Below are 23,514 nucleotides of genomic sequence, written 5' to 3' on the forward strand. Positions count from 1 at the left end.
CTTACTTATAATAAATTATACAATCGATTGGAGAAAAAACATTATTATTAAAGTTATTCTTAATTCAATTTATTCACTCATTCTCATTTACATTTTAAAGGTAATAATAACCAATGTTTTGCTTAGGTAAATATATTTAACAATAAGTATTTTGATCGCTTTGCTCATTTTGTTATCCATATTTGCACTAGTCAGTTCATTGCACACTTTAACAGCTCATGTTTGTTCTTATATTTAAATTCGATTTGTAATTAACTATAACTTTCAAAATGTGCGATGTTGAATGTACAGAGTGACGACTTTAACTTAAATGTTAATCTTAACATCATTGATGCGATATATTACTTATACCTTTTTTCACGGGGAAAGACATCTGACAGGACCCTTATAACATTCGAATAAGGGTTGTTTTTGTTTGTATCACATGTCTTTCCCCGTGAAACAAGGTATAGATACTTACTTATACATAGCTATTAATAAACAATCTGTAACTTATACCTATTGTAAATAATATTTTGTGGTAACGAGAATTATGGAATGATTGGCTACTTAAATAAATCTTCACTTAAAGCTACGATACACGATTTGTTCGCGGAAATACTTCAGAAATATTTTTACGATTTGATGAGTTACCTAAACAACGGTTCAGGATAGCGTTCATTAACTGTTAGCGCACAACTTTGCAAAATATAGAAATCCATACATATACTTTTTTATTTTATAAGGGAAAACGAACTTCATATTTTTATATTCCAGGCAATCTGTTAGTCAAGCTCAATCGGAATCCTGCTATATTTTACAAAGTTTTTGTCCGAATTTGTGGGCGAAACATTCGCTGGTTGAAACATTCCTTAGGCTAACAGTTGAAGGGACTACCGAGACGGCTGATGAACCATTATATCCTATCAATAAACATGTTAAAGAGAATATACTTAGGTACATGTTTTTAAATATTGGAAGTAAACAAGCATGTTCTTATATTATTAAATAAGATTATGCTCACAATTTTTCTCATCTTCTGTTTTAAACATCAAGCACCATAAAATTTTATTTTAAACATATACACTATCTACCTACCGCAATGGTTTGAAATGCATGATTTTTTTAGGTTCAATAATCATTTGACCACCGATTGGCGTAACGTAAGTAAATAAACTACATCACCTCCAGTTTAGTCACTCCGTCCTTATTTTGAGCGGGTCGAGACTCGGGAATTCACTGTCACTTGTTTTACACTCAGCGTGGTGGAACGTTTTTAGCTGCACTTCCTTGATCCTGGGTATCGTTGGTTTCTGAAAGTTTTTCTGCGTGGCGCGTTTCCCGCCCAATATGGCGATGGGGACGAGCTGGCGGCGTCCCACGCTGGCGTCGGTGGTCTGCGCCTCGGCGGCCTCCAACGCCGTCTCCACGTCGATGATGGCGTGGTTGCGGCATTGGAGCAGAGCCGTTAGCTGGAAGGGATGAATTTTAGGGTTTAGTTCTTTGTGCATACTTGGGGAGGTTTCATGTCTTTTGCTGACTGTACAATGCAGTGAATGTAAGTAATACATTTATGTATGAATGGTGCATAGAAGGGTATAAATAAAAGTACCAGTAAAAGTATTGGTATTTTATTAATTTTTTTATTTACTAAGACAAAGTTAAAATACATAAGTAAGTAGGTGCTTAACTCGTTATCAAATAAAGTTTCCATTGATATGTTAATAATTAATTCTTATTCATTAAATAACAATCTAGATAACATCCAAAATCATTAACAGTTTTATGTTCAACAACTTATTATTTCATAAACCTCCATAATATTCACTCTTCCTTCCAAATATAGGAGCTCAGTCGAAAGGCGCCGCAGTCACAGGTGCAGATCGTCTCAGCGGGCTTATCACCACCAGCCCCGGCCGTCATCATCAGAGGTATCAGGTGCTCGGCCTTACCCGGCGGGTGCGCTTCCAAACCACCCGGCTGGTCCTTCCAGGCAAGCAGACCTGCCTTCCTATCAGCCTCATTCTCAGCGGTACAGACTTTAGTCAAGTAATCATCGAACTCTTTGTTCACAACATCATCGCCGTCTTTGTATGTGTAGGAAAGGAACCTATCGATATTGTGGTAAGTAATCGATAATCGAGTAATCGATCCCGAGCCGAGGATAGCGATGCCGTATTTTTTTTCTAGTCAAAAATTGCCTTTACATAGACTTCCAAAAAAATACAATTCAATGAAACAGCTGCTTAGTTTTAAATACATTTAATTGATTAAATACTAGTTAATTAGCTTAAAATTAGTGTAATTGTGTACATATATTTCCTATAAGTGTGTTAAAAGTGAAGTTTGAGCCTCACGACTTGGTTTTAAACAAATTGATGAGGTTGAAATTGGACCCACCTGTAACCTGTCAAACTTCAAATTTCCAACGAATTATCAGGCGAGTATTGTGTTAAATTATCTAGACTTCCCTCCCTTTCAGCCTTAAGCCATAACTATCTAAATATTCTAACTTTCTTTGCCGTTTTACTTTCCCTTTGTTCTAATAAGTAGGTAATATATTTGACTTTGTTTTCTTTTCTTTTCAACCCCAATTTATTCCACAAATCTAGTAACTTTACTTATCCTATACAAAAACTGTAGTCTCCCTGTCCCCTCTCATCGTTTAATTTCAAATTTTACCACAATACACACTAGGTTTAATAGTAAAAAAACAACAAATTTTATTCAGTAATTCCCTTCTAACATAACCTGTTCCCCATCCCTGTAGTCTTGTAGGTAGTCCTGGTTTAGGAATAGCGGACTACCGTAGCACCCCGTGTTTTTTTTTCAGACTAAACCAAGATGATGTCCCGAAGCAAGGCACAGACCCGTGACTTGGAACTCCGACTGAGGACAACCTTGGAGGACCTCAAAGCATCCCGTGAACTGACCGACCAACTCATGAAGGAACGGGAGGAAAATGAAAAAGAATTTGAGTGCCTATTACAAAAGAACACAGTGCTAAAGAATGAAATGTGCGAACAGGATATCCTGTACCAAGACCTGCAAGGCAAGTGTGATGAGCTCAATGGTCTACTGAGGTCATATCATCAGTGCCAGAACATCCATGAAGCTGCTTTGTCTCAAATCCACAGCCTGGAACAACAGCTGGCTGAGGCCAACGGAGAGCTCCAAAGACGGAATGAGGAGAAAGAGCGGGATGAAAATGACAAAACCATTGCTTTGTATGAGGAACTGGTCAACTCACAATGTAAAGCAGTACCTACCATAGACCTCACTACACCTTGCAAAGAGCCCTGCGAACACAAAGTGACAACTAAGATTATTGGTGCGAATAAACAGAAAAAATACTGTAAAATCAACAGTTTTATAAAGAGAAGCCAACATACAGTGAGAAAGATCCAACAAAGCTCACATCACCATATGAAGTCCATTAAAAAAGGACTTGGACTACTGGTCCATAAGTACGAAAATGAAATTTTAGTCCATAGGCAGGAGCTTTCAGAATGCAACACTTATTATGAGATGAACATGGCAATGTTGCAGCGCAGACTAGTCAACTTAGAGTCTGCCCTTAACAGTACCCGGGTGCCATATTCTGGGGATATAACCACCAGTCCCCAGATGTCAGCATCACCTGAGCAGCCAGCAGACAGTGTCCTACCAACAGACGCTCAGCTGCCACCTGCCTGCCCCCCTGCTGATGTCCATCCAACTACCACAATATGCAACGACGAGTCCGTCGTCGAGACTAGTAGTGTCCTACCACCTGACGCTCAGCTGCCACCAGCCTGCAATCTTCATGAGAACCAGCCTACTACAGTCTGCAACGACGAGACAGCCGTCCAAACGACCAGCCCGTCACCATGTGACCAGCCCGAGATTGCCCTATCTTCAACACCGTGTACCGGCCTGCTTCGAGAAGCTCCTTATGAGACAATTGTTTTCTCTGATAAGCTAGGTAGCAAGATGGGTCATATGCTGAATGACTATCTCAGGCAAAATGTAGTTAACATATGTATGCCAGGCGCCACATTTAAGCAAATTGTGGATAGGATAGTATCAGGGCAATACAGCTTGAACACTACAATAGTAGTACTAGTAGGAAATAGCATAGATGTAAAGAAGGAGGACCTAATTCAGTGTTATGACGCACTTTCTGACATGAATGTTACGAAAACCATAATTTGTGCGTTCCCCTACTCCGCTTCACGGACCACAAAGCAGAACAGCTATATTCATGATTTAAATATGTTATTATTTAACATGACCTTTGGTGACCGAGAGAAAACGATGTATTTCGATACAAATAAATTTATTAATAATTTTATTTTGACCAGGAGTACATTATTTGTACCTAAATTTTATAAGCGACAGATAGCTAAGTTGTTAGCTTACAATATTTATGACCCTGTTATAAGTTGTATAACAGAAGTAGGACCAACTGATACGATAGTTAGTAGTAATACTAATGTAAATTTAAACTGCCAGGTACGACAAGAGATGAGCAACTGAGAGTTGTACACCAGAACATTCAGGGGCTTTCTCGCAAACTTCTAATGTTAGAATTATTTTTAGAACAATACGACGTAGACATAATTTGTATTACTGAACATCACCTAAAAAATGATGACATGAATTTTAATGTAAAAAATTACAATGTTATTAGCTCATTTAATAGGAAATCGTTAGACAAAGGAGGATCATTAATATTTGTAAAGAACAATTTAAAATGTAAGGAAAGGAAAGATATTGTAAAATTATCAGTCGAAAGAATAGCTGAACTAGCCTGTGTTGAGATGGACAAGTATATAATTGTAAGCGTGTACAGGCCCCCATCTACTGACTATAAAGTATTTGAGAAAGTGATGGAGGATAGTCTTACCATCTTATCTAGGAGCTCAAAACAAGTGGTCGTGGTGGGAGATTTTAATATTGATTTATTAGTTGAGACTTCTATGAAATGTTCTATAGTTAACTTGTTTAAGTCATTTAATTTAAGTAATGTTTTCCTGGAACCAACCAGAATTACTCCCACCTCAGCGACTTGTATTGATAATATTTACTGTAATTGTGATTTTACTAATAATTCTGTAATCAATTGTTTACCATCCGACCACAGTGGGCAAATTATTACGTTTCCTTGTACTTTTGAACGTAAGTCAGCCACTTTCAAGTTCAGACCAGTAACATCATACAGAATTGATAAGTTTAAATCTCGATTGAACAGTAAACTTGACTACTGTAGAAGCTCTGAAAGAAATCCCAATGATGCCTTTAAGGAAATATTTCAAGGTTTGTCTCGAGAATTTGAAAACGTGTTCACTAAGAAAGAAGTAGATGTTAATTGTAAACTAAGTCTTAATGACTGGGCAACATCGGGAATTTATAAGAGCAGACGTAAATTATATGATCTCTATGAACAGCGTACATTTACTCATGACGATAACTTTAGAGATTATGTAAAGAAATATACAAAGATATTCAAAGCCGTTTGCCACCAAGCTAAATCAGATTATATAAATAGAAAGATTAAAAACTCTAATAACAAGATTAAAACCGTATGGAATATCATTAATACTGAAACCGGGAAGAATAAACCACGTGATTTAAATTTTGAACTTAAAATTAATGATAAAATTGTTTCATCTAGTGAAGAAGTGGCTTCCGTCTTTGAAGATTTTTTCCGTAGTATACCGATAGCTACAACTGAGAACCTTGATTCATCTTGCGCTGAAGCTGAACGTTTGCTAAGAGGGAATGCACCGCCTTGCGATCTCGACTTTCAATTTCATGGTATAAATACACAGACTATAATTAGCACTTATAAAGAATTAAATTTAAAAATGACAGAAGATTTATGGGGCATGTCCGTTAAAGTTATTAGTCATGTTATTGATATCCTAGCACCCCACTTGGCTAATCTTTTTAACAGATGCATTGAGGTCGGTGTATTCCCCGATTTGATGAAACTTAGTAAACTAATACCGCTTTTTAAATCTGGTGAGAAAAATGATCCCAATAATTTTAGGCCTGTATCAGTTTTGCCAGTACTGAGTAAAATATTTGAAAAAATTATGCTGCATCAAATGCTTTCGCACTTTAGTATTCACGGCCTTCTCCATAACCAACAGTTCGGTTTCACCAAAGGTCGATCTACAACTGACGCTGGTGTCGCGTTGGTCAAACACATATTTAGTGCTTGGGAGGAACGTCTTGATGCTGTGGGTGTATTTTGCGATCTATCGAAAGCATTTGATTGTGTGGATCATGCCACTCTACTTATGAAACTTAAATATTATGGGCTAACTGGCAAAGCTCTTACATTATTGGAATCATACTTGAGCAACAGAACTCAACTAGTTGACATAAATGGAGTGCGTTCGGCTGGCTGTCCTGTCAGTATGGGTGTTCCCCAAGGCTCGATTTTAGGACCATTCTTGTTTCTTGTATATGTTAACGATTTACCGTTTTTGGTAGATAAATTATGTGAGATAGTACTGTTTGCTGATGATACTTCACTTATATTTAAGTTGAAGCGACAAGAAGTCAATTTTGACAATGCAAACAGTACTCTTTCCATAGTTGCTAATTGGTTCACTGTAAATAATTTAGCTCTTAACTCCAAGAAAACGAAATGTATTAAATTCACTTTGCCTAATGTAAGACAAGTAGAGACATATTTGACATTGAATAACGATAAGCTAGAGTTAGTAAATGAAACGGTATTCCTGGGTATTACAATTGACTCAAAGTTGCAATGGGGACCCCATATTGAGAGGATAGCCGGTAGATTGAGTTCTGCAGCTTATGCGGTTAGAACCATTAGACAGTTAACAGATGTAGATACAGCCAGGCTTGTGTATTTTAGTTATTTTCATAGTGTTATGTCTTACGGAATTCTATTGTGGGGACGAGCGGCTGACATTAATCAAATCTTTGTTCTGCAAAAACGAGCAATTCGAGCCATATATGTATTAGGGTCTAGAATTTCATTAAGAGATACGTTCAAGGAAATAGGTATACTAACTGTTCCATGCCAATATATCTATGAAAATATTATGTATGTTCGTAAAAACTTAAATTCATTTAGTAAAGTAGGAGCCACTCACGGTATTGAGACCAGAAACAAAAATAAGTTGCTTTTCCCCACACTCAGACTTTCGAAAACAAACACATCATTCATGGGGAACTGTATACGTTTTTATAATAAATTATCAAATGAAGCAATAAACCTTACTGAGCAAAAATTTAAGAATTATGTTAAAGCTACATTATGTAGTAAAGCTTACTATAGTATAAAGAAAGCATAATGCTTATAAAGTGTATGTACCAAAACACAGATTAAACGACTTCTTACATAATGAATTTCTTTGGCCTGATGGGATTGAATTTAAAAAGTTTATACCTTTTAAATATAGGCAGTTATCATCACCCAATAGTATCAAAGTTCATGAGAAACCAGTACAAGACATGGAAAAATTAATAAATAAAGCACCTACACATTGTTGATGGATACAGGCAGCCTACAACGTTTACATACCTTCGTGAGTTTCAACTGTAAGAATGTAAAAAGATCTACGGACAACATAAGGGATATCTGCAATACGGCTGATGTAATAGCGCTACAGGAGACGTGGCTGCTGCCACATGATCTGCCGTACCTCAGCACCATCAGTGAGGACTTCGGGAGCACCGGGACGTCGGCCGTGGACACCTCCGCGGGGCCGCTGCGAGGCAGGCCCTACGGGGGCACCGCCCTGCTATGGAGGAAGAGTGCGTTTCCCGCAGTGTCAGTGATACAGTGTAACAACCCGCGTATCTGTGCGATTCAATTAGTGACAAGTGCCGGTTCGATCATATTATTCTCGGTATACATGCCCACGGAATGTGCTGATAATTTGGCGGAATTCGCGGAGTGCCTTAGTACTATTCATGCCATAATAAGTGATAGTAATGCTGAGTCAGTGTATATCATGGGCGATCTTAATGCTCATCCCACAGAACCTTTTTGTGATGAGTTATTAGCATTTTGTAACGAGCAACAATGGATATGCGCGGACATCGAGAAATTTGGTATGGACTCTGATACTTATACTTATGTTAGTGAATCACACGGATGCAAACGGTGGTTAGATCATTGCCTGGTTACCAAAGCTGCCTGGTCTACTGTTGAAACCGTGTCTGTAAAGTATGACGTTTATTGGTCGGATCATTATCCGTTGGTTGTTACTTGTAACTTGAATATATTAACACCAAAAATTAATTGTAATCCTAAAATTAGAAATAATATTGTATGGGGCGATAGAACTCAGGAGGAAATAGATAATTTTACTAAGTATTGTAGTGAAAACCTGCGTACTATTGACTTTCCCTTAGAACTGAGCCAGTGTTGTGATCAGAATTGTTCTAATGTTGAGCACAGGATAATAATAGATAAATTATATCACGGGATTGTACAATCACTATGCCAGGCATCCACTAAAAGCAAAAATATTGTGAAAAATATTGGAAAAAAGAAGCATATTGTTGGCTGGAATAAGCATGTGAGTGCTGCTCATAGGGAAGCCAGGTGTAAATTTCAGTCTTGGTTGTCACATGGAAAACCCCTGTCGGGTCGTATCTATGAAGATATGTTCATTGCAAGGAAAACATTTAAATCAAAATTAAAATGGTGTCAACTTAATCAGGAGCAAATTAAACTTGATATTATAGCATCTAATCATGATAGAAAGGATTTTAGGCAATTCTGGAAAGAAACAAACAAGAAAAATATTAGGCCTGGCTTGCCTGTGAGCGTCGATGGTGTGACTGACCCTGAGCAGATTGCTAGATTATTTAAGGAGCATTTTACTGTGGAGTCACCGCTAGGAGCTTCTAACGGGTCGCTGGACACGGGGACATCATGCGGGCCCCTGCATACCAAGTTCACAACTAATGATGTTTGTTTTGTTATAAAAAATATGAAGAGGGGAAAATCACCAGGTCATGATGGCCTCAGTGTCGAGCACCTTCAATATGCTGGGCCTCATCTCCCTCGACTCCTGGCGATGTTATATACACTGTGTTTAGGTCATTCATACTTACCATCGGATCTAATGAAAACCATTGTTGTGCCAGTAATAAAAAATAAAACAGGTGACATATCAAGTAAGACTAACTATAGGCCGATATCATTAGCAACAATAATAGCTAAAACACTGGATAGTTTGCTTGACTTACAATTAAGTAAATACATAACTTTGCATGACGCGCAATTCGGCTTTAGGCCGGGACTATCAACAGAGAGCGCAATTGTAAGCCTTAAGCACACTGTTTCATATTATACTAGGAGGCAGACGCCTGTATACGCCTGTTTCTTAGATTTATCCAAAGCATTCGATTTAGTATGTTATGATTTATTATGGAAAAAATTAAATGATAGCAATGTTCCTCGATGCATTATTAATATTTTTAAATATTGGTACTCAAACCAAATAAACTTTGTAAGGTGGGCCGAAACTAAGTCAGACTCATATAGGCTACAGTGTGGTGTAAGACAGGGTGGCCTGACATCGCCTAAGCTGTTTAACCTTTATATAAATGCGCTCATAGTCGGGCTTAGCAACATGCATGTCGGATGTCGTATAGATAACACTAGCGTCAATAACATCAGCTACGCAGACGATATGGTGTTGCTGAGCCCGTCCGTGAGGGCCCTGAGGAAGTTGTTGGGCGCGTGTGAGTCGTACGCCGCGGAGCATGGCCTGCGGTACAACGCGACTAAGAGCGAGCTCATGGTGTTCAAGGCCGGCTCTAAATGTCCCGCGGAGGTGCCGCCGGTGGTGCTCGGCGGCGCGCCGCTCAAGCGGGTGAAGTCGTTCAAATACTTAGGCCATATTGTTACCGAGGATTTGAGCGACGACGCCGATATGGAAAGGGAGCGAAGGGCGCTGGCAATCAGAGCAAATATGATAGCCCACAGGTTTGGGCGGTGTACGGAGGAAGTGAAGTTAACGCTTTTTAAAGCATACTGTACATCGCTTTATACTTGTAGCCTGTGGTCTAAATATACTCGAAAGTCGTTTAGCGCCCTTCGCGTCCAATACAATAACTCGTTGAGGGTGTTGTTGCGGCTGGGGCGCCGCTGCAGCGCGTCGGGCATGTTCGCGGCGGCGCGCACAGACTGCTTCTACACGGTGCTGCGCAAGCGCTGCGCCTCCACACTCGCCAGGCTGCGCTCCAGTTGCAACAACATTCTCGCCGTTATAGCAGATAGGTATGACGCGCCACTTTTTAAACACTGGTGTAAAATAATTGTACATAGAAATAGTATCTACTAACTTAGTTTGTAAGTACCATTGTTACTAACCACATATGGATCTATGGTCTGAAATAAATGATTTATTATTATTATTATTATTATTATAAATGATTATTTAAACGACAAAAACGCGTGGTCTTGTCCACCTCAGCTAAGGCTATTGAAAAAATGAAATGGATATAGGTACTTAAGTAAAATTGTAGGTACTAGATATAAGTAAAAATTGTAATAGATATATAAGGAAAAAGTTGAAAAGATGCTCGAGGAGTTTCTTTCGCCATTTCTTTCCTTCTCAATGACGGGGCCTTTGTGAAATGGTGGTAGATGACTATCGACAAATAATTGTAAAATTTTACGTCGATTAAACCATTTGAATTTGAATTTGAATTTGTTTCTCCTGAACTGTTGCAACACTTTCCCAATCTCGTAATGCGGTTTCGCGTCCTGATTGTCGAGCATGGATATTTGAACGATGGGTATGTTGGCTGCGGGGTTGATCAGCATCATGGGGATGAACAGTCCGTGGTCCCAACCTCTTTCAGTGTCGAGTTTCGCAGGGATTCCTGCGTCGTTCAACGCGTTGCACAGTCGCTGAGCGATTTCAGGGTGGCCAAGGGCTCCATACTTGTATGTGTAGGATTCTGGCGGGAAATTATAGTAGTCAAAGAGAAGCTCGTTGTGTTTTTTCGCTGAAATCGTCACTTCTTTTTCTTCCCAATGCGCCGTGATCAATATTATAGCCTTCCACTCGTTAAGGTTGATGTGTTTATGTAGATCTTCCTCGAGGAATTTTCTGACGCTTGCAAATTGTTTAAATCCGAGTACTGTCATGGGGCCGCCTCCGTGGCTTATGAACAAAGCAGGTGCTATAATGTGGCAAGTTACTTGGCGACCCTCCTTGCGGGGTGAAAGAAGTGGCGGGGGCGAGGTAGCACGACATGCTACACACGTAGAAAAGTGTGCCCGGATTAATCTCGCGATAGCTTGTAACTATTTCTGACGTAAGTAAAATTTTATTCTATGAGTGTTCCCGTAGATGTCATATTTAGCTTAAAATTTATAGTTTGACAGCATTAAAATTTGGATGTTTACCTTCAGAATATCTACCAATTTGAATTTATTTATGTATGCTCGCCTCATTACATACCTGTCAAATACATCGTCATATACTCTATCAGATTTATAATATTCGTCTTAATTTTTTATGACATGGTCGTCACAATATCTCCACTTTTCAGGCGAATAATTAGAGAAAAGCAACTCTAAGTCTTTTACCTCTTTATCTAAGTTAGAGTCAATCGACGTTCTTGCGAGCTCGCCTTTCACGTACCGCCACACAAGTTCAATAGGATTTAATTCCGGGTGGTATGGGGGTAGGCGAAGCACGATATGACCATTTTTTTCAAAATTTCATCAATTTTGTAATTTTTCTCTGTATTTTGCTCATTAATTACTTTCATTAAATCACATAAATTTTGGTTGCTTTCCTAGTTACAAGAACTGACAACTGACGCACTGTCATATGGACTCTTCGTCTTTGTTGTTTACTTTTTCGTATCTGACTGCGCAGTACCAACCTTTAGCCGCGTAGCATGACTGATCCGGTACGCTGTTCTACAAGAAGCCCCTATATTGAGACAATATACGATTTGTTGTTTTTAACGTTAATTTGTTGACGAATTATAGATACCTAATAATAATATAACGATAATATTAAAAAGGCCTCAACACTCATCCTAAGACTAATGGTCTCAGGATCAATGATCTCATGTGGGTCGCACTCAAATTATGACAGACTATATAAGACATGTGGCCGCCTCGGCTGCGCGGCCGAGACTGCCGTAACAATGACATGCAGTGCACGCGTTCCCCTCCACCGCTACCCCTCCCGCTACCCGCTGTCGTCTTGGGTACCTCGTCCCCTCCGCGTCTTTCACCCCGCAAGGAGGGTCGCCAAGCAACTTGCCAATCTATAGAGAAGACATTTTCCGAGCGATGCTTGCTTGCAGCTAAATTACTTCACGATACCAAAACAACAATTCACACATTCATTCCAAACCGCAGGTAGGTAATAATCTCACAATATCACTTCGATTAGCATTCAATTCAGTCATGGACAAATTAAATAAACAATTTATTGATCTTGTGCAAATATTGTGTAGGTACCCAGTTGTGAAAACAAAGACATCTTATTGTCTCTAAAGGTGTCTGCAGACTATACCGTAGCGTACCCTGACCTTATATGTCAATGTTAGCATACCTGTAGTAGGTACTTGTATGTTGCTGCGGAGTATATTTGTTAGAGCTACACTCAACCTTACAGAGAAAGAGGCCGTCAGTCATAATAATAATATGCGGGGACATGATGATGACCGGATGCCTGACGCGGAGCACTTTACAATTTTTATTATAAGAGCAAATTAGGCCCTTAAAGCGCAGTAAAACTGCAGAATCGTATGTAGATGTTTATGACTCCTGTAATGGGGCAGCTCCTACCTGTAGTATAGTGTCGCTTTTCGATCAGTGCTGTTCAATTGTTTTTGGCTAAGTACCACGCGGCGGATGCGTCTGACATGACCCAGTTTTACAGAGGGCAGGCCCCTACCTGTATTATAGTATGCAGATGTTTATCCCCCCGGTACTGGGGCGGCAGTGCGGCGGTGAGGGCGGCCACGGCGCGAGGCAGCTCGGCCCTCAGTACCGCCAGCGTCGCTAGTTCTGTGCCCACGTCGCCGCCTTCGGGCACGCCTTCTGATGAGACTGAGCCGTCGTCTGCTACCCAGGACTCTTCGAGGGAAGGGGGGAGGGTTGCTCTGAGGAAAAAAAAGTTGTGTACTGTCAGTTTTACAGTTGTGAACGTCAACATAAGTAGAGTTTGATTTGATGTTATGGAATGCAGCGCTGTGATTGGCTGAACTATCATTGAGAGGGTCTTAAGTTCATGCTTAGGAAGATTCATCACACCATTACCTGGCTATTTCTTTCAGCTTACTGTATACTTAAATCAAATAAAATAATTTATTGCCATCAAGTGTACATATACCATTTTTGCAACACCCTGTATAACCATACTCCTGCAACACCTCGTACATAAACCTCACACTGCTGGCACTGACCTCGCGCCCAGCTCGGGCTGGTGGTGGGCGGGCGGCGGCGTGGGCGGGCGCGGGCACAGCAGCGGGCGCGCCAGGTGCCGCGCGAGGCACACCACGTGGCCCACGCCGGACTCTGTGTATATATAGCACTGACCTCGCGCCCAGCTCGGGCTGGTGGTGGGCGGGCGGCGGCGTGGGCGGGCGCGGGCACAGCAGCGGGCGCGCCAGGTGCCGCGCGAGGCACACCACGTGGCCCACGCCGGACTCTGTGTATATATAGCACTGACCTCAAATCAAATCAAATCAAATCAAATATTTTATTGCCATCAAGTGTACATTAATGATCTTAAAATAAAATAGTGCTTACAACTTGATACCCATAGTGGGCACTGCAAATTCCCTTAAAGCTAGTAGGAACCAATTTCACAATAATACTAGGTTCTTATTCATAACTCTTAAATCAATAATATTAAGCTTATAATTAACTAACCAACAAAACAATAATAAAGTATTTATTTAGATCAGAACATCATATTTCTGAGCAATTTTTAGGTTCATAAATTCTTTAATGGAATAAAAGCATTTATCCAATAAATAATGTTTGAGACTTTTGCAAAAGTTTTATAGAAGAAAGTTTTATATTCGTTTCTGATGTTATATTTGTAGGTAGATTATTAAATATTTTTACTGCCATATAATGTGGACTTTCATTTAACATCTTTATTCTAGATGGTGGAAGGTAAAGTTTATTTTTATTTCTGGTGTTTATGCTGTGTGTGTCTTTAGTTTGGAGAAATTTTTCTTTGTTCTTAAATACAAAAATACTAATATCATATATATATAGACAAGGAAGTGTAAGAATTTTCATTTTTATGAAGTATGGTTTGCAGCTTTCCTGGTTTTTTATGTGTGCTAGTATTCGGATAATTTTTTTCTGCATGATAAAAACTTGGTCTGCGTCTACGCTGTTTCCCCAAAGCATGATTCCATATCTAAGGCAGGAGTATGCGTACGCATAGTACGCCGACAGTGCCGTAGGGGTGTCTGTTGTACGTTCTATTACATAAAAAGCATAAAGAAACTGTGATAATTTAGATTTTACTTTTTCGATGTGGTTTTTCCAGTTTAGGTGAGTGTCAATATTTATTCCGAGTAAGCAAAATGTATTTGTTTCTTCTATGTTAGTATTTTTTATTTGGAGTTTAATATCTAATGGGTGTTTCTGGTGTGATCGAAATTGGATAATTTTAGTTTTATTATAATTTACGTTTAAATTGTGGTCCTCTAACCAATGCTCCACTGTCTCGAAACAAGCTTTTAATTTGTTTTCGTGATGATCATTTTCATCACATTCAATAAGGATAGATACATCATCGGCGAATAGGACAGATGTTGCTGACTGACTATTTAAACATTTGGGAAGATCGTTGATGTAAATGAGGAACAATACGCAACCAAGTACGCTGCCTTGTGGAATGGAACCTGTAAGCTGTATCTCCTGAGATTTTATTACTTTAATTTCGTTTGTAGTTTTGTTGAAATGTTCTATTTGTACAATTTGTTTCCTGTTTTCTAAATATGATTGAAACCATTTATATGTTGGGCCGCGAATACCTGAGTCATAGAGTTTTTCCAGAAGGATTTTGTATGAAACTCTATCGTATGCTTTTGTCATGTCCAGTAGTATTCCAAGAGCATATTTTTTATCGTTTATGTATGTTAGTGCTTTTTGTATATATTTATAAACTGCAAGTGTGGTAGATCTACATTGTCTGAAGCCATTTTGGCAATCATCTAATAAATAAATAAATAAATATGTGGGGACATCTCACACACGGCCATCCGACCCCAAGCTAGGCAGAACCTGTGTTATGGGTGTCGGACAGCTGATATATCTACACAAATACATAGATAGATAGATACTAAATATAAATATCAACACCCAAGACCCGAGTACAAATATCTGTCTTTAAACAAATATCTGCCCCAGCCGGGAATCGAACCCGGGACCTTCGGCTCAGTAGTCAGGGTCACTAACCACTACGCCATTCGGTCGTCAAATGTTTCATCTAAGATTTGGTATTTTTCTATAAATTGATAGAGTCTATTTGACATGGCTTTTTCATAAACTTTTGAAAAGGTAGGTAACATAGCTATGGGTCTGTAATGGTTAAGTATAGTTTGGTCTTCTTTTTTGTGTACGGGTTTTATTAGTGATATTTTCAATAAATCAGGAAATTCGCCTGATTCGAAGCTTTGATTTATTAGAACAAATAGTGGATATATAAGTTGCTTTGCGCATTTTTTTAGAAGTACTGGAGGAATATCGTCTAGGCCATAGCTGTGTTTATTTTTAAGATCTTTTATAATTTTATATATTTCATCCATAGTTACCGGTTGAAGAAACATAGTTTGAGTAGTAGGCTCTACTACTGGCCGGCCGCGAGCCTCGGGATCGCCGTCATTAGGTTTACCAATAGTTGCGAAGAATTCATTAAAGGTATTTGCAATTGTTTCGGGACATTCGTTTAATTGGTTGTGTATTCTAATTTTCAAATTTTTTATATCCTTCATAGTTTTTCTTTTGCTTTTTTCATTTATTATCTTCCACATCGTTTTAGTTTTGTTATCGGATTTATTCATTTGTTTTATATATTCTAGTCGTTTCGATTTTTTTACTGTTTTCTTTAATATTTTGGAATAAGTGTTGTAATATTTCCTAATAATGGGATTATTGGTTTCATTTAAAATAATTTTTAGTGCTCTTTTGTGTGCACATGATTTTTTAAGTCCAGTAGTTAACCAGGTTTTTTGTTTTTTTGTTTTTATTTTAACCCTTTGTATAGGTATGGTAATATTTATTTTATTTTATTTTTTTTTTTTATTTTACATTTACGGAAAACTTACAGCTATTAATAATTGGATAGCAATTAAAACGTATAGCTAAAAGCCAATTATCAGTTTTCACTGATACAAAACTTAATAAAATAATAAAGAACACATGATTGTACCTACACTCATACTTAATTATGCTAACAATTACTTAACAGAGTAATTTGCTATACTTAATTATTACACTACAATATGATTATATAACTAGGTATCTAAATTTTAACTCAATAACTTAATTAATCAAGAATTTATATAGTAGGTTGTACCTTCCTACATTAAAAACAAGTCTAAATGTATACTTACCTAAACTCATACATAAAACTTAAACATAAAACAATTATACAAAGAAACATGACACTGCTTAAAGGTAATTCACTTCTACTGCCGCTACGCCAAAGACGATACGAAATTGCGTATATAAGTTTCTTTAACCGTTTCTAAACTACTGCCAAATATATCGACCTCGCTTGAGTTGCAGAGACTGTTAATTGCATTACTTGTTCGTATAGAAAAGAAGTTTTGCCGAAAGTTAGTGCTGCAAGCGGGTATGTGCAGGGTTTTGATTAGTTAAGTTAGTTGATTTAGTATTTCTTGTATTACATTATTGAAAGAGTTGTAGTTTTCGTTTGTAGATTTAGATGTATTAATAACTTCGTCCCATTGAAGTTCTTTTAATTTATTTTCAAAACATGAAATATTTTTATCTGAAAAAAGTCTTCTGTAAATTATTTTTGGTTTATTTATAAAGTGTGGAAGTTGGTCTTTACATATTTTAATATTTGTTGCCTTATGGTCTGAAAAACCATAGTCGATTACTCCAGATATGTTTTCCTCATAGTTGGTAAATATTAGGTCTATACACGTTGATGTTGTGCTTGTAACTCGAGTTGGTTGTGTAATTAGTTGTTTAAGGTTGAAGCTTTTCATGAAATTTAGTAAGTCTCTTGATTGTTTGTTTTTTTCTAAAACATCTATGTTAAAGTCGCCTCCAATAATTATGTTTTTGTATTTGTCTTTACGTATGATCGTATTCAATAATTTAGTTAATTGTTCATAAAATACATTAATATGACGGTCTGCTCTATATAAACTTACTAAAATTAAATTCAGTTCAGGTATCTCTATTGCACTAATTTCTATAATAAACTCTACTGACATTTTAACAAGATCATTTCTCTGTATAAATTCTAAATTATCTTTAACAATTACGCATACTCCTCCTCCTTCGCGTTCTTTTCGGCAAAAACTTGATGCTACAGTGTATCCTGATAGTTTGTGAAGAGTGTGTTTATGTACTCTTGATTATACCAGAGTTCTGATAGAGAAACAATATGATATGGTGAGTCTAATAAGAAAGCATCTAGAATATCTAATTTGTTACCTATACTCTGCATATTTTGAAATAATACATTTATGCCCTTATCGAAATAACTTATTTTTTTGTTGAGCGTCTTCATATTTTTCAGGTTCTATATTAGTCAATTTAGGAAGATCTGGTGTACTTTCATCTTCTTTTGTCTCTTTGTCTGTTATATCATTTTCCATTTCTATTTCCTTTCCGTTTACGTACAATTTGTTGTTTTTTATGTATGCATGTTGCCCATTTCTTCGTGCTTCTTTCAGTTTCCTGGATATTCTATTCCTTTCCTGAAGTTCATTTCCATCTACGAACGCTCCTACTGCTAACCCGGTATTTTTGAACCAGCCTTTATTGTTAAGGATGTATTTTGTCATTCTTTTACTGATCAGTTCAATTTCGACTGGTTTTTTATTTCCGCGATTTCCAATGCGTCTTAAATCCTCTATAAACGGGTTTATGTTTATTTTCATTATATCGTAAAAGACATTTGAGATACGATCAAGGAGTTCATCATCAGTTTCATAATTATTGTGTTGGTGTAATCCGTATAGAACAATTTTATTCGGTTTGTTGACATTGTGCAATTGTTGTTCTATGTTCTTAATTTTTTGGTTCAATTTATTTATATCTTCTTTTAAATCTTTCTGTTCAATCACAACAGCGTTTACCTCTTCTTTCAATGCTTCTATGGGTTTATTCATTTCTCCGAAAAGGTTTCCTTAAGGTCTTGGACTATAGATAGCTTCATCTTTTCTAGTTTAGTGTCTAGAAGTCTTCCAAATCTCTCTAGTATGTCATCATCCATCATAGTAGATGTATATTGGGTATCACCTAGTATATCATAAATTTCTAAGCTGCTATTGCTTTTGTTTTGTGGTTCATTTTTCTTTGACTTTTTCCTTTCAGTTATATTAGTATGTTTGCCAATATCAGTTAATTTACTTGTACTTGCTTCATTTGTCATTATACCTGTTCTTCCAGCTCGCACAGGTGTATTCGTATTGTCTCCTCTAGGTTTCTTTGTTATACAGGGTTGGCATTTCCAGTTTGACTTATGTTCTTTGGTCATGGTATTATAGAATCGCTTTTCAGAAACATTTGCGCATATTAAATCGAACCAGTCATTACACTCTGTGCATTTCAGACGTTCTTTACTGTCAATGTTAGTGAGGCATCCGGCGCATTTTACATTTGGCAATTTTGAAGCCATTTTTATTTTATTTTCGACACTGGCAGAATTTGTCTACTTAATTTGTGATACTGGCAGAATTACTCTACTCACTATACATTGGCAGAATCAGTCGCGATAGGTGCGACACAGTGGCGATAATGTGAAACTTTATTGTTTACAAATGGATGTTTGAATTTTAACGCAATTTTTGTAATGTATTTCTATTATATGGCACTTTAATCAATGATCACTATATTTTCCACTGTTTTTTAAGGTTTGATAAATCACTGGAATCACTTTTTATAGGTTTTAGAAATGTATTTTTAGTTGTTTAATGTTTTTTGTTGCACTGGGGTTTTTGCCGGTTTTATTAGAAATTACTCATAATATGGCAACAATAACAATTTCACTGGTGAGTTAGACGTCGCGGAACTGTTGTTCAATATTTCCACTCACTATTATTCCTTTTTACAGTTTTAATAAATTATTTTCTTAAGAGGTTTAAAATGACATCAAAAAAAGCGTGGCTAATCGCCTCGCGCCCAGCTCGGGCTGGTGGTGGGCGGGCGGCGGCGTGGGCGGGCGCGGGCACAGCAGCGGGCGCGCCAGGTGCCGCGCGAGGCACACCACGTGGCCCACGCCGGACTCTGCGTATATATAGCACTGACCTCGCGCCCAGCTCGGGCTGGTGGTGGGCGGGCGGCGGCGTGGGCGGGCGCGGGCACAGCAGCGGGCGCGCCAGGTGCCGCGCGAGGCACACCACGTGGCCCACGCCGGACTCTGTGTATATATAGCACTGACCTCGCGCCCAGCTCGGGCTGGTGGTGGGCGGGCGGCGGCGTGGGCGGGCGCGGGCACAGCAGCGGGCGCGCCAGGTGCCGCGCGAGGCACACCACGTGGCCCACGGACAGCGCGCACGGACGCATGAGCGCTGAGAGGACCACGCCGGACTCTGGGTGCAGCACTGTAAAGGGTTTAACGGGTTTTTAATATAATTGACATAGGTTCGCATCTAAAATCACATAATGCATATTTTTTGTGTTCTTTCTAGTGTAAAAAATTGGTGTGTTGCGTCATCACAGTCGTATATTTTATGACCTTTCCTTTGGGTCGATGTAATGCCGCAACGCAATGCAATACACCAATGGCGCTCACACTTTAAAATAAAGGGAGGATTTCGATAGACGCTGCCGCCGCCAGGCGGTGGCTGTCGCTTTACAGCTTTACATGGATTTACATTTTATACTATATGACACACCGTTCTATTTGTATATGCCGAGGAGCGACCGCCGGCCAGCGGCAGCGGTAGGGTCTATCGGACAACTACCCAAGGTGACACGGTCCACTAGAGTGGTTAAGTACGACATAATATACCTTAAGTAAAAAAACAAAACACTCACAGGTATTCCTCATAGAGATGAGTATGGCGACGACGACGTAGTGTATGTTGGGGAGGGAGGGCCCGTCCGAGAACAGGTACCCCCACAGGTGCGCTATTTCTGATCCAGGGAACTCCCGCCCGAACAGCAGCCGGAGCCAGCGACTGAAACAACCACCAAAATAATGGTTAAAGATTATTTTTTTTATCGGTTTACAGTACTTTTGGAGTACAGTGCCATCATCATTCATTCAAAATATAGATTATGTTGTTGTTGTTTTCCTAAGGTAGCTCGATGGTACAGAGGGTCTTCACGAGATTGAGCCACGCCGTGCTGTCCTCTGCAAGCGCCCTGCCCTCCTTACAGCACAGGCCTTGCGCTCATAGCTCGCCATCCACTGTACGCCGCCATCATCATAATCAGTCCGTAATCGTCTAATGCTGGACAAAGGCCTTTCTCAAAGAGTGCCACAACACTGTCCTCGGTCTTCATCGCCACTCTTTAGCCAATTTGTAGTCTCTACTCTTTGTAATATTCGTTTATTTATCTTCGAGTAGGCACATAAATAATGCACATATTAATGGTCGGTGATCCAGTGGAGATCACTCAAGAATCTCTTTGCAATACAATTACATAGCAAGAAATATGGAATAAGTACTCACATTCCGAACAGCTCCAAGGATATGTTACAACTAGTTAAATGCTCCGCTAGTTCGGGATCTAATGGCACTAAATGTTCTTCCTTAATTTGCTCTAAATATCTCACTACTTCATTCGGATTCTGAAATCAGAGATATTTTACAATTTTAATATGATATGCAAGCTTTACTCACAAATAAATAAGATAGTCCACCATAACACACAACTGAAACTTATAACATCAACAACATTTTTCACTTGGGTTGTGAATACTCACATGGACTACTTTTGAACTCGGCATCCTCCCGCACGACGTGGGAATAATGTCGCCAGTTGTGTAGAATCTCTCCAGTCCCTTCATTAACGCACTAAACAGCATACTGAAATTAAATCATAATTTATGAAGAAGCCGTATCAATAAAGCTACGAATTTAATCAGTTCAATTATCTCTAGAAACAATTTTTATTGGTTGGTATTGGTGGCAATTCTTATTGGTATTGGTGTAGGTATTGTAGAATTAAGTAAGTATTGTAAACCAAAATACTCACTAACTATCATGTTCTAAACAGTCTTCATCCAGATATACTTTCAAGAGACCACTGAAACATAAAACAAAACATTGATAAGTATTTAATAAATCAAATAAAAACTAACAAAGTAGCATATATAAAGTTTTTTTACCTTATATTTGACGATGCATATTTTCTATCGCAGAATAGTTCAAATAACATAGGGGCCAATATCTCGTGCATTCCTTGCCTGTAGCCGACATGAGAATGTGACCGCGACCAGAAGAATAACACCCGTACCTGTATAGTAATAGAACACAGTTTAGAATGACCATAATAGCTCTGTGAGTCTGAGGATAACAAAAGCATTCACAAGTATTATTACTTTTAAGTGACCATAGCAAAATGTGAGTAAAGAAAGAACCACAGATAAATAAAGTTGCCCTAAGTTCATAAATGGGTCAGCATAGACTAAGCACATTATTACAATCATTATTTTGCAAATTAATTAATTCTGGCATCTGTTTTATATCTGTCTTTAAATAATTCCTTTAGGCTTAAGAAGGTGTTTAATTTTATATGCAAGATAAAATATGTTTTTATTTGAATAAAACTTACCATTAAGTCCTGAACTTCTTGGCCCCTAAAGTACAGTTCATCCGGGAAAGTCCTGACTACATCCTGTAGTATCAGGGCCTTTAACTCATTGTCACAAAAATGTTGATTCCATGCACTCTGAAAATTTAATATTGTATGTTCAATAGAAAACCAGAAAGGACACTTTCTACAACATTGTTTTATCACAATCATTCTGAAGGAAAAATATCGAAATCAGAGGAAGAGGAAGACCAAGAAAAAGTTGTGTAGACCAAGAGCAAAGTTTAGGTTGTGTCAACTACCATGGTGGCAAGAAAAGAAGATGTTCAAGCCTATATTTTCCATCCTTCATTAAGCTTTTAAATAGGTTCTGTGGGAATTTTGAAACATAAAGTACTTACTTACTGTAATAATCAGGCATAATGTGGTATTATAAACATATAATAATGGTATATGATCTTTTAAAATAGCTTTAACAGTTTTTGAGTATGACAATACAAATTACCTCATCATTCTGTGACAAAGGGTCATCTCCATCAACAGTTCTGGGATCCAATGACAATTTCTTCTTCAGGTCATTGTAAAAGTTTCTGTGTGTTTTCAAACTGTTGGAAACAATATCAGATTAAACATCTAACAGGATGAACTTCATTCAATTAAGTTGGATCTTGGCCAAGGAGACTTTTAATTCAATAATACATAGTTTGCCACAAGTAACATGCATGCTGTAATATTTATAACAATAATAATATAATTTTAAAATATGATGGAAACAATGACTCATGGATATTATTACTATGTTAAAATATATTAAGCATTTAAAAATCAATTAACAATATAATCAAGTTTACCTCTCCTCAAGGTCGTCACTAGGAGGGGGCAAGGTCTTCAACATGATGCCCCAGGCGAGGCTTCTTGGCCGAGGCAGGCGCTGCTGCAGAGCCAATTGTCTGATACTCTCCAAATTCCATACTGAATCATCAAGTCTAAAAACAAATTACTTCAATAAATCATAAGGAAAATATTGTTTTGTGACATATGCAAAATAGTTCTATTTCTAACCACAAAAGGTTAGACTGTTGATGTGCCATTACCAAAAAATACAAAGATAGGTTGTATAGAAAGAGGAACCAGAAACATTATACCAGTTTATATTGTACCAAGTAGTTTAATCAGGAAGGAAGAATACTTACTGGTAGTCTTGCGCTTCTAAATTATTTCCAGAAGGAGATAAATCTGTATTGTTATGATTCTGAAATTAAACAATAGAATTATATTTTTACGAAATCAATTAAATTTAAAAATGTCAGGTGATTTAAGGACGAACCATCTTGGGGGCATAAAGTTGTTACAAATTTATTTGCCACATAATATTTATTTACGTGCATTTATCAAATTTTACACAAACAAATTTAAGTCAAAGAACTTTGTTTCACTGGTGTTTTTTGGGGAAAACGTTTGTATTCTGTGATTGATTTATCTGTCAATGTCACTGCCAGTTCGCTGACGTGCGGACGGAACATAAAAGTGTTTCTGTGAAAAATCCTCTCTTTGAATAATAACTCGGGGGAAATCAGTAGACGGCG

General features: G+C 38.1%; 2 protein-coding genes across 2 annotated transcripts; both read right to left on the minus strand.

Moving 5' to 3' along the window:
- Nucleotides 1-752: 752 nt before the first annotated feature.
- Nucleotides 753-23,403, minus strand: LOC105386589 (TBC1 domain family member 5). The gene is made up of 14 exons (XM_048623102.1): nucleotides 23,256-23,403; nucleotides 23,122-23,180; nucleotides 22,780-22,914; nucleotides 22,434-22,533; nucleotides 21,950-22,066; nucleotides 21,504-21,631; nucleotides 21,371-21,421; nucleotides 21,099-21,201; nucleotides 20,845-20,963; nucleotides 20,204-20,346; nucleotides 19,472-19,767; nucleotides 13,402-13,646; nucleotides 12,891-13,098; nucleotides 753-1,451 (listed from the first exon to the last, which is right to left on the minus strand). The coding sequence occupies exons 1-14, from the start codon at nucleotides 23,256-23,258 to the stop codon at nucleotides 1,176-1,178; spliced, it is 1,983 nt and encodes a 660-aa protein (XP_048479059.1). The 5' UTR covers nucleotides 23,259-23,403; the 3' UTR covers nucleotides 753-1,175.
- LOC119691241 (dioxygenase tasH) lies at nucleotides 1,768-12,339 on the minus strand. The gene is made up of 3 exons (XM_048623008.1): nucleotides 12,260-12,339; nucleotides 10,676-11,153; nucleotides 1,768-2,154 (listed from the first exon to the last, which is right to left on the minus strand). The coding sequence occupies exons 1-3, from the start codon at nucleotides 12,268-12,270 to the stop codon at nucleotides 1,804-1,806; spliced, it is 840 nt and encodes a 279-aa protein (XP_048478965.1). The 5' UTR covers nucleotides 12,271-12,339; the 3' UTR covers nucleotides 1,768-1,803.
- Nucleotides 23,404-23,514: the final 111 nt, after the last annotated feature.

This window comes from Plutella xylostella, chromosome 9 (genome assembly GCF_932276165.1).
Source record: "Plutella xylostella chromosome 9, ilPluXylo3.1, whole genome shotgun sequence".
NCBI classification, from domain to species: domain Eukaryota; kingdom Metazoa; phylum Arthropoda; class Insecta; order Lepidoptera; family Plutellidae; genus Plutella; species Plutella xylostella.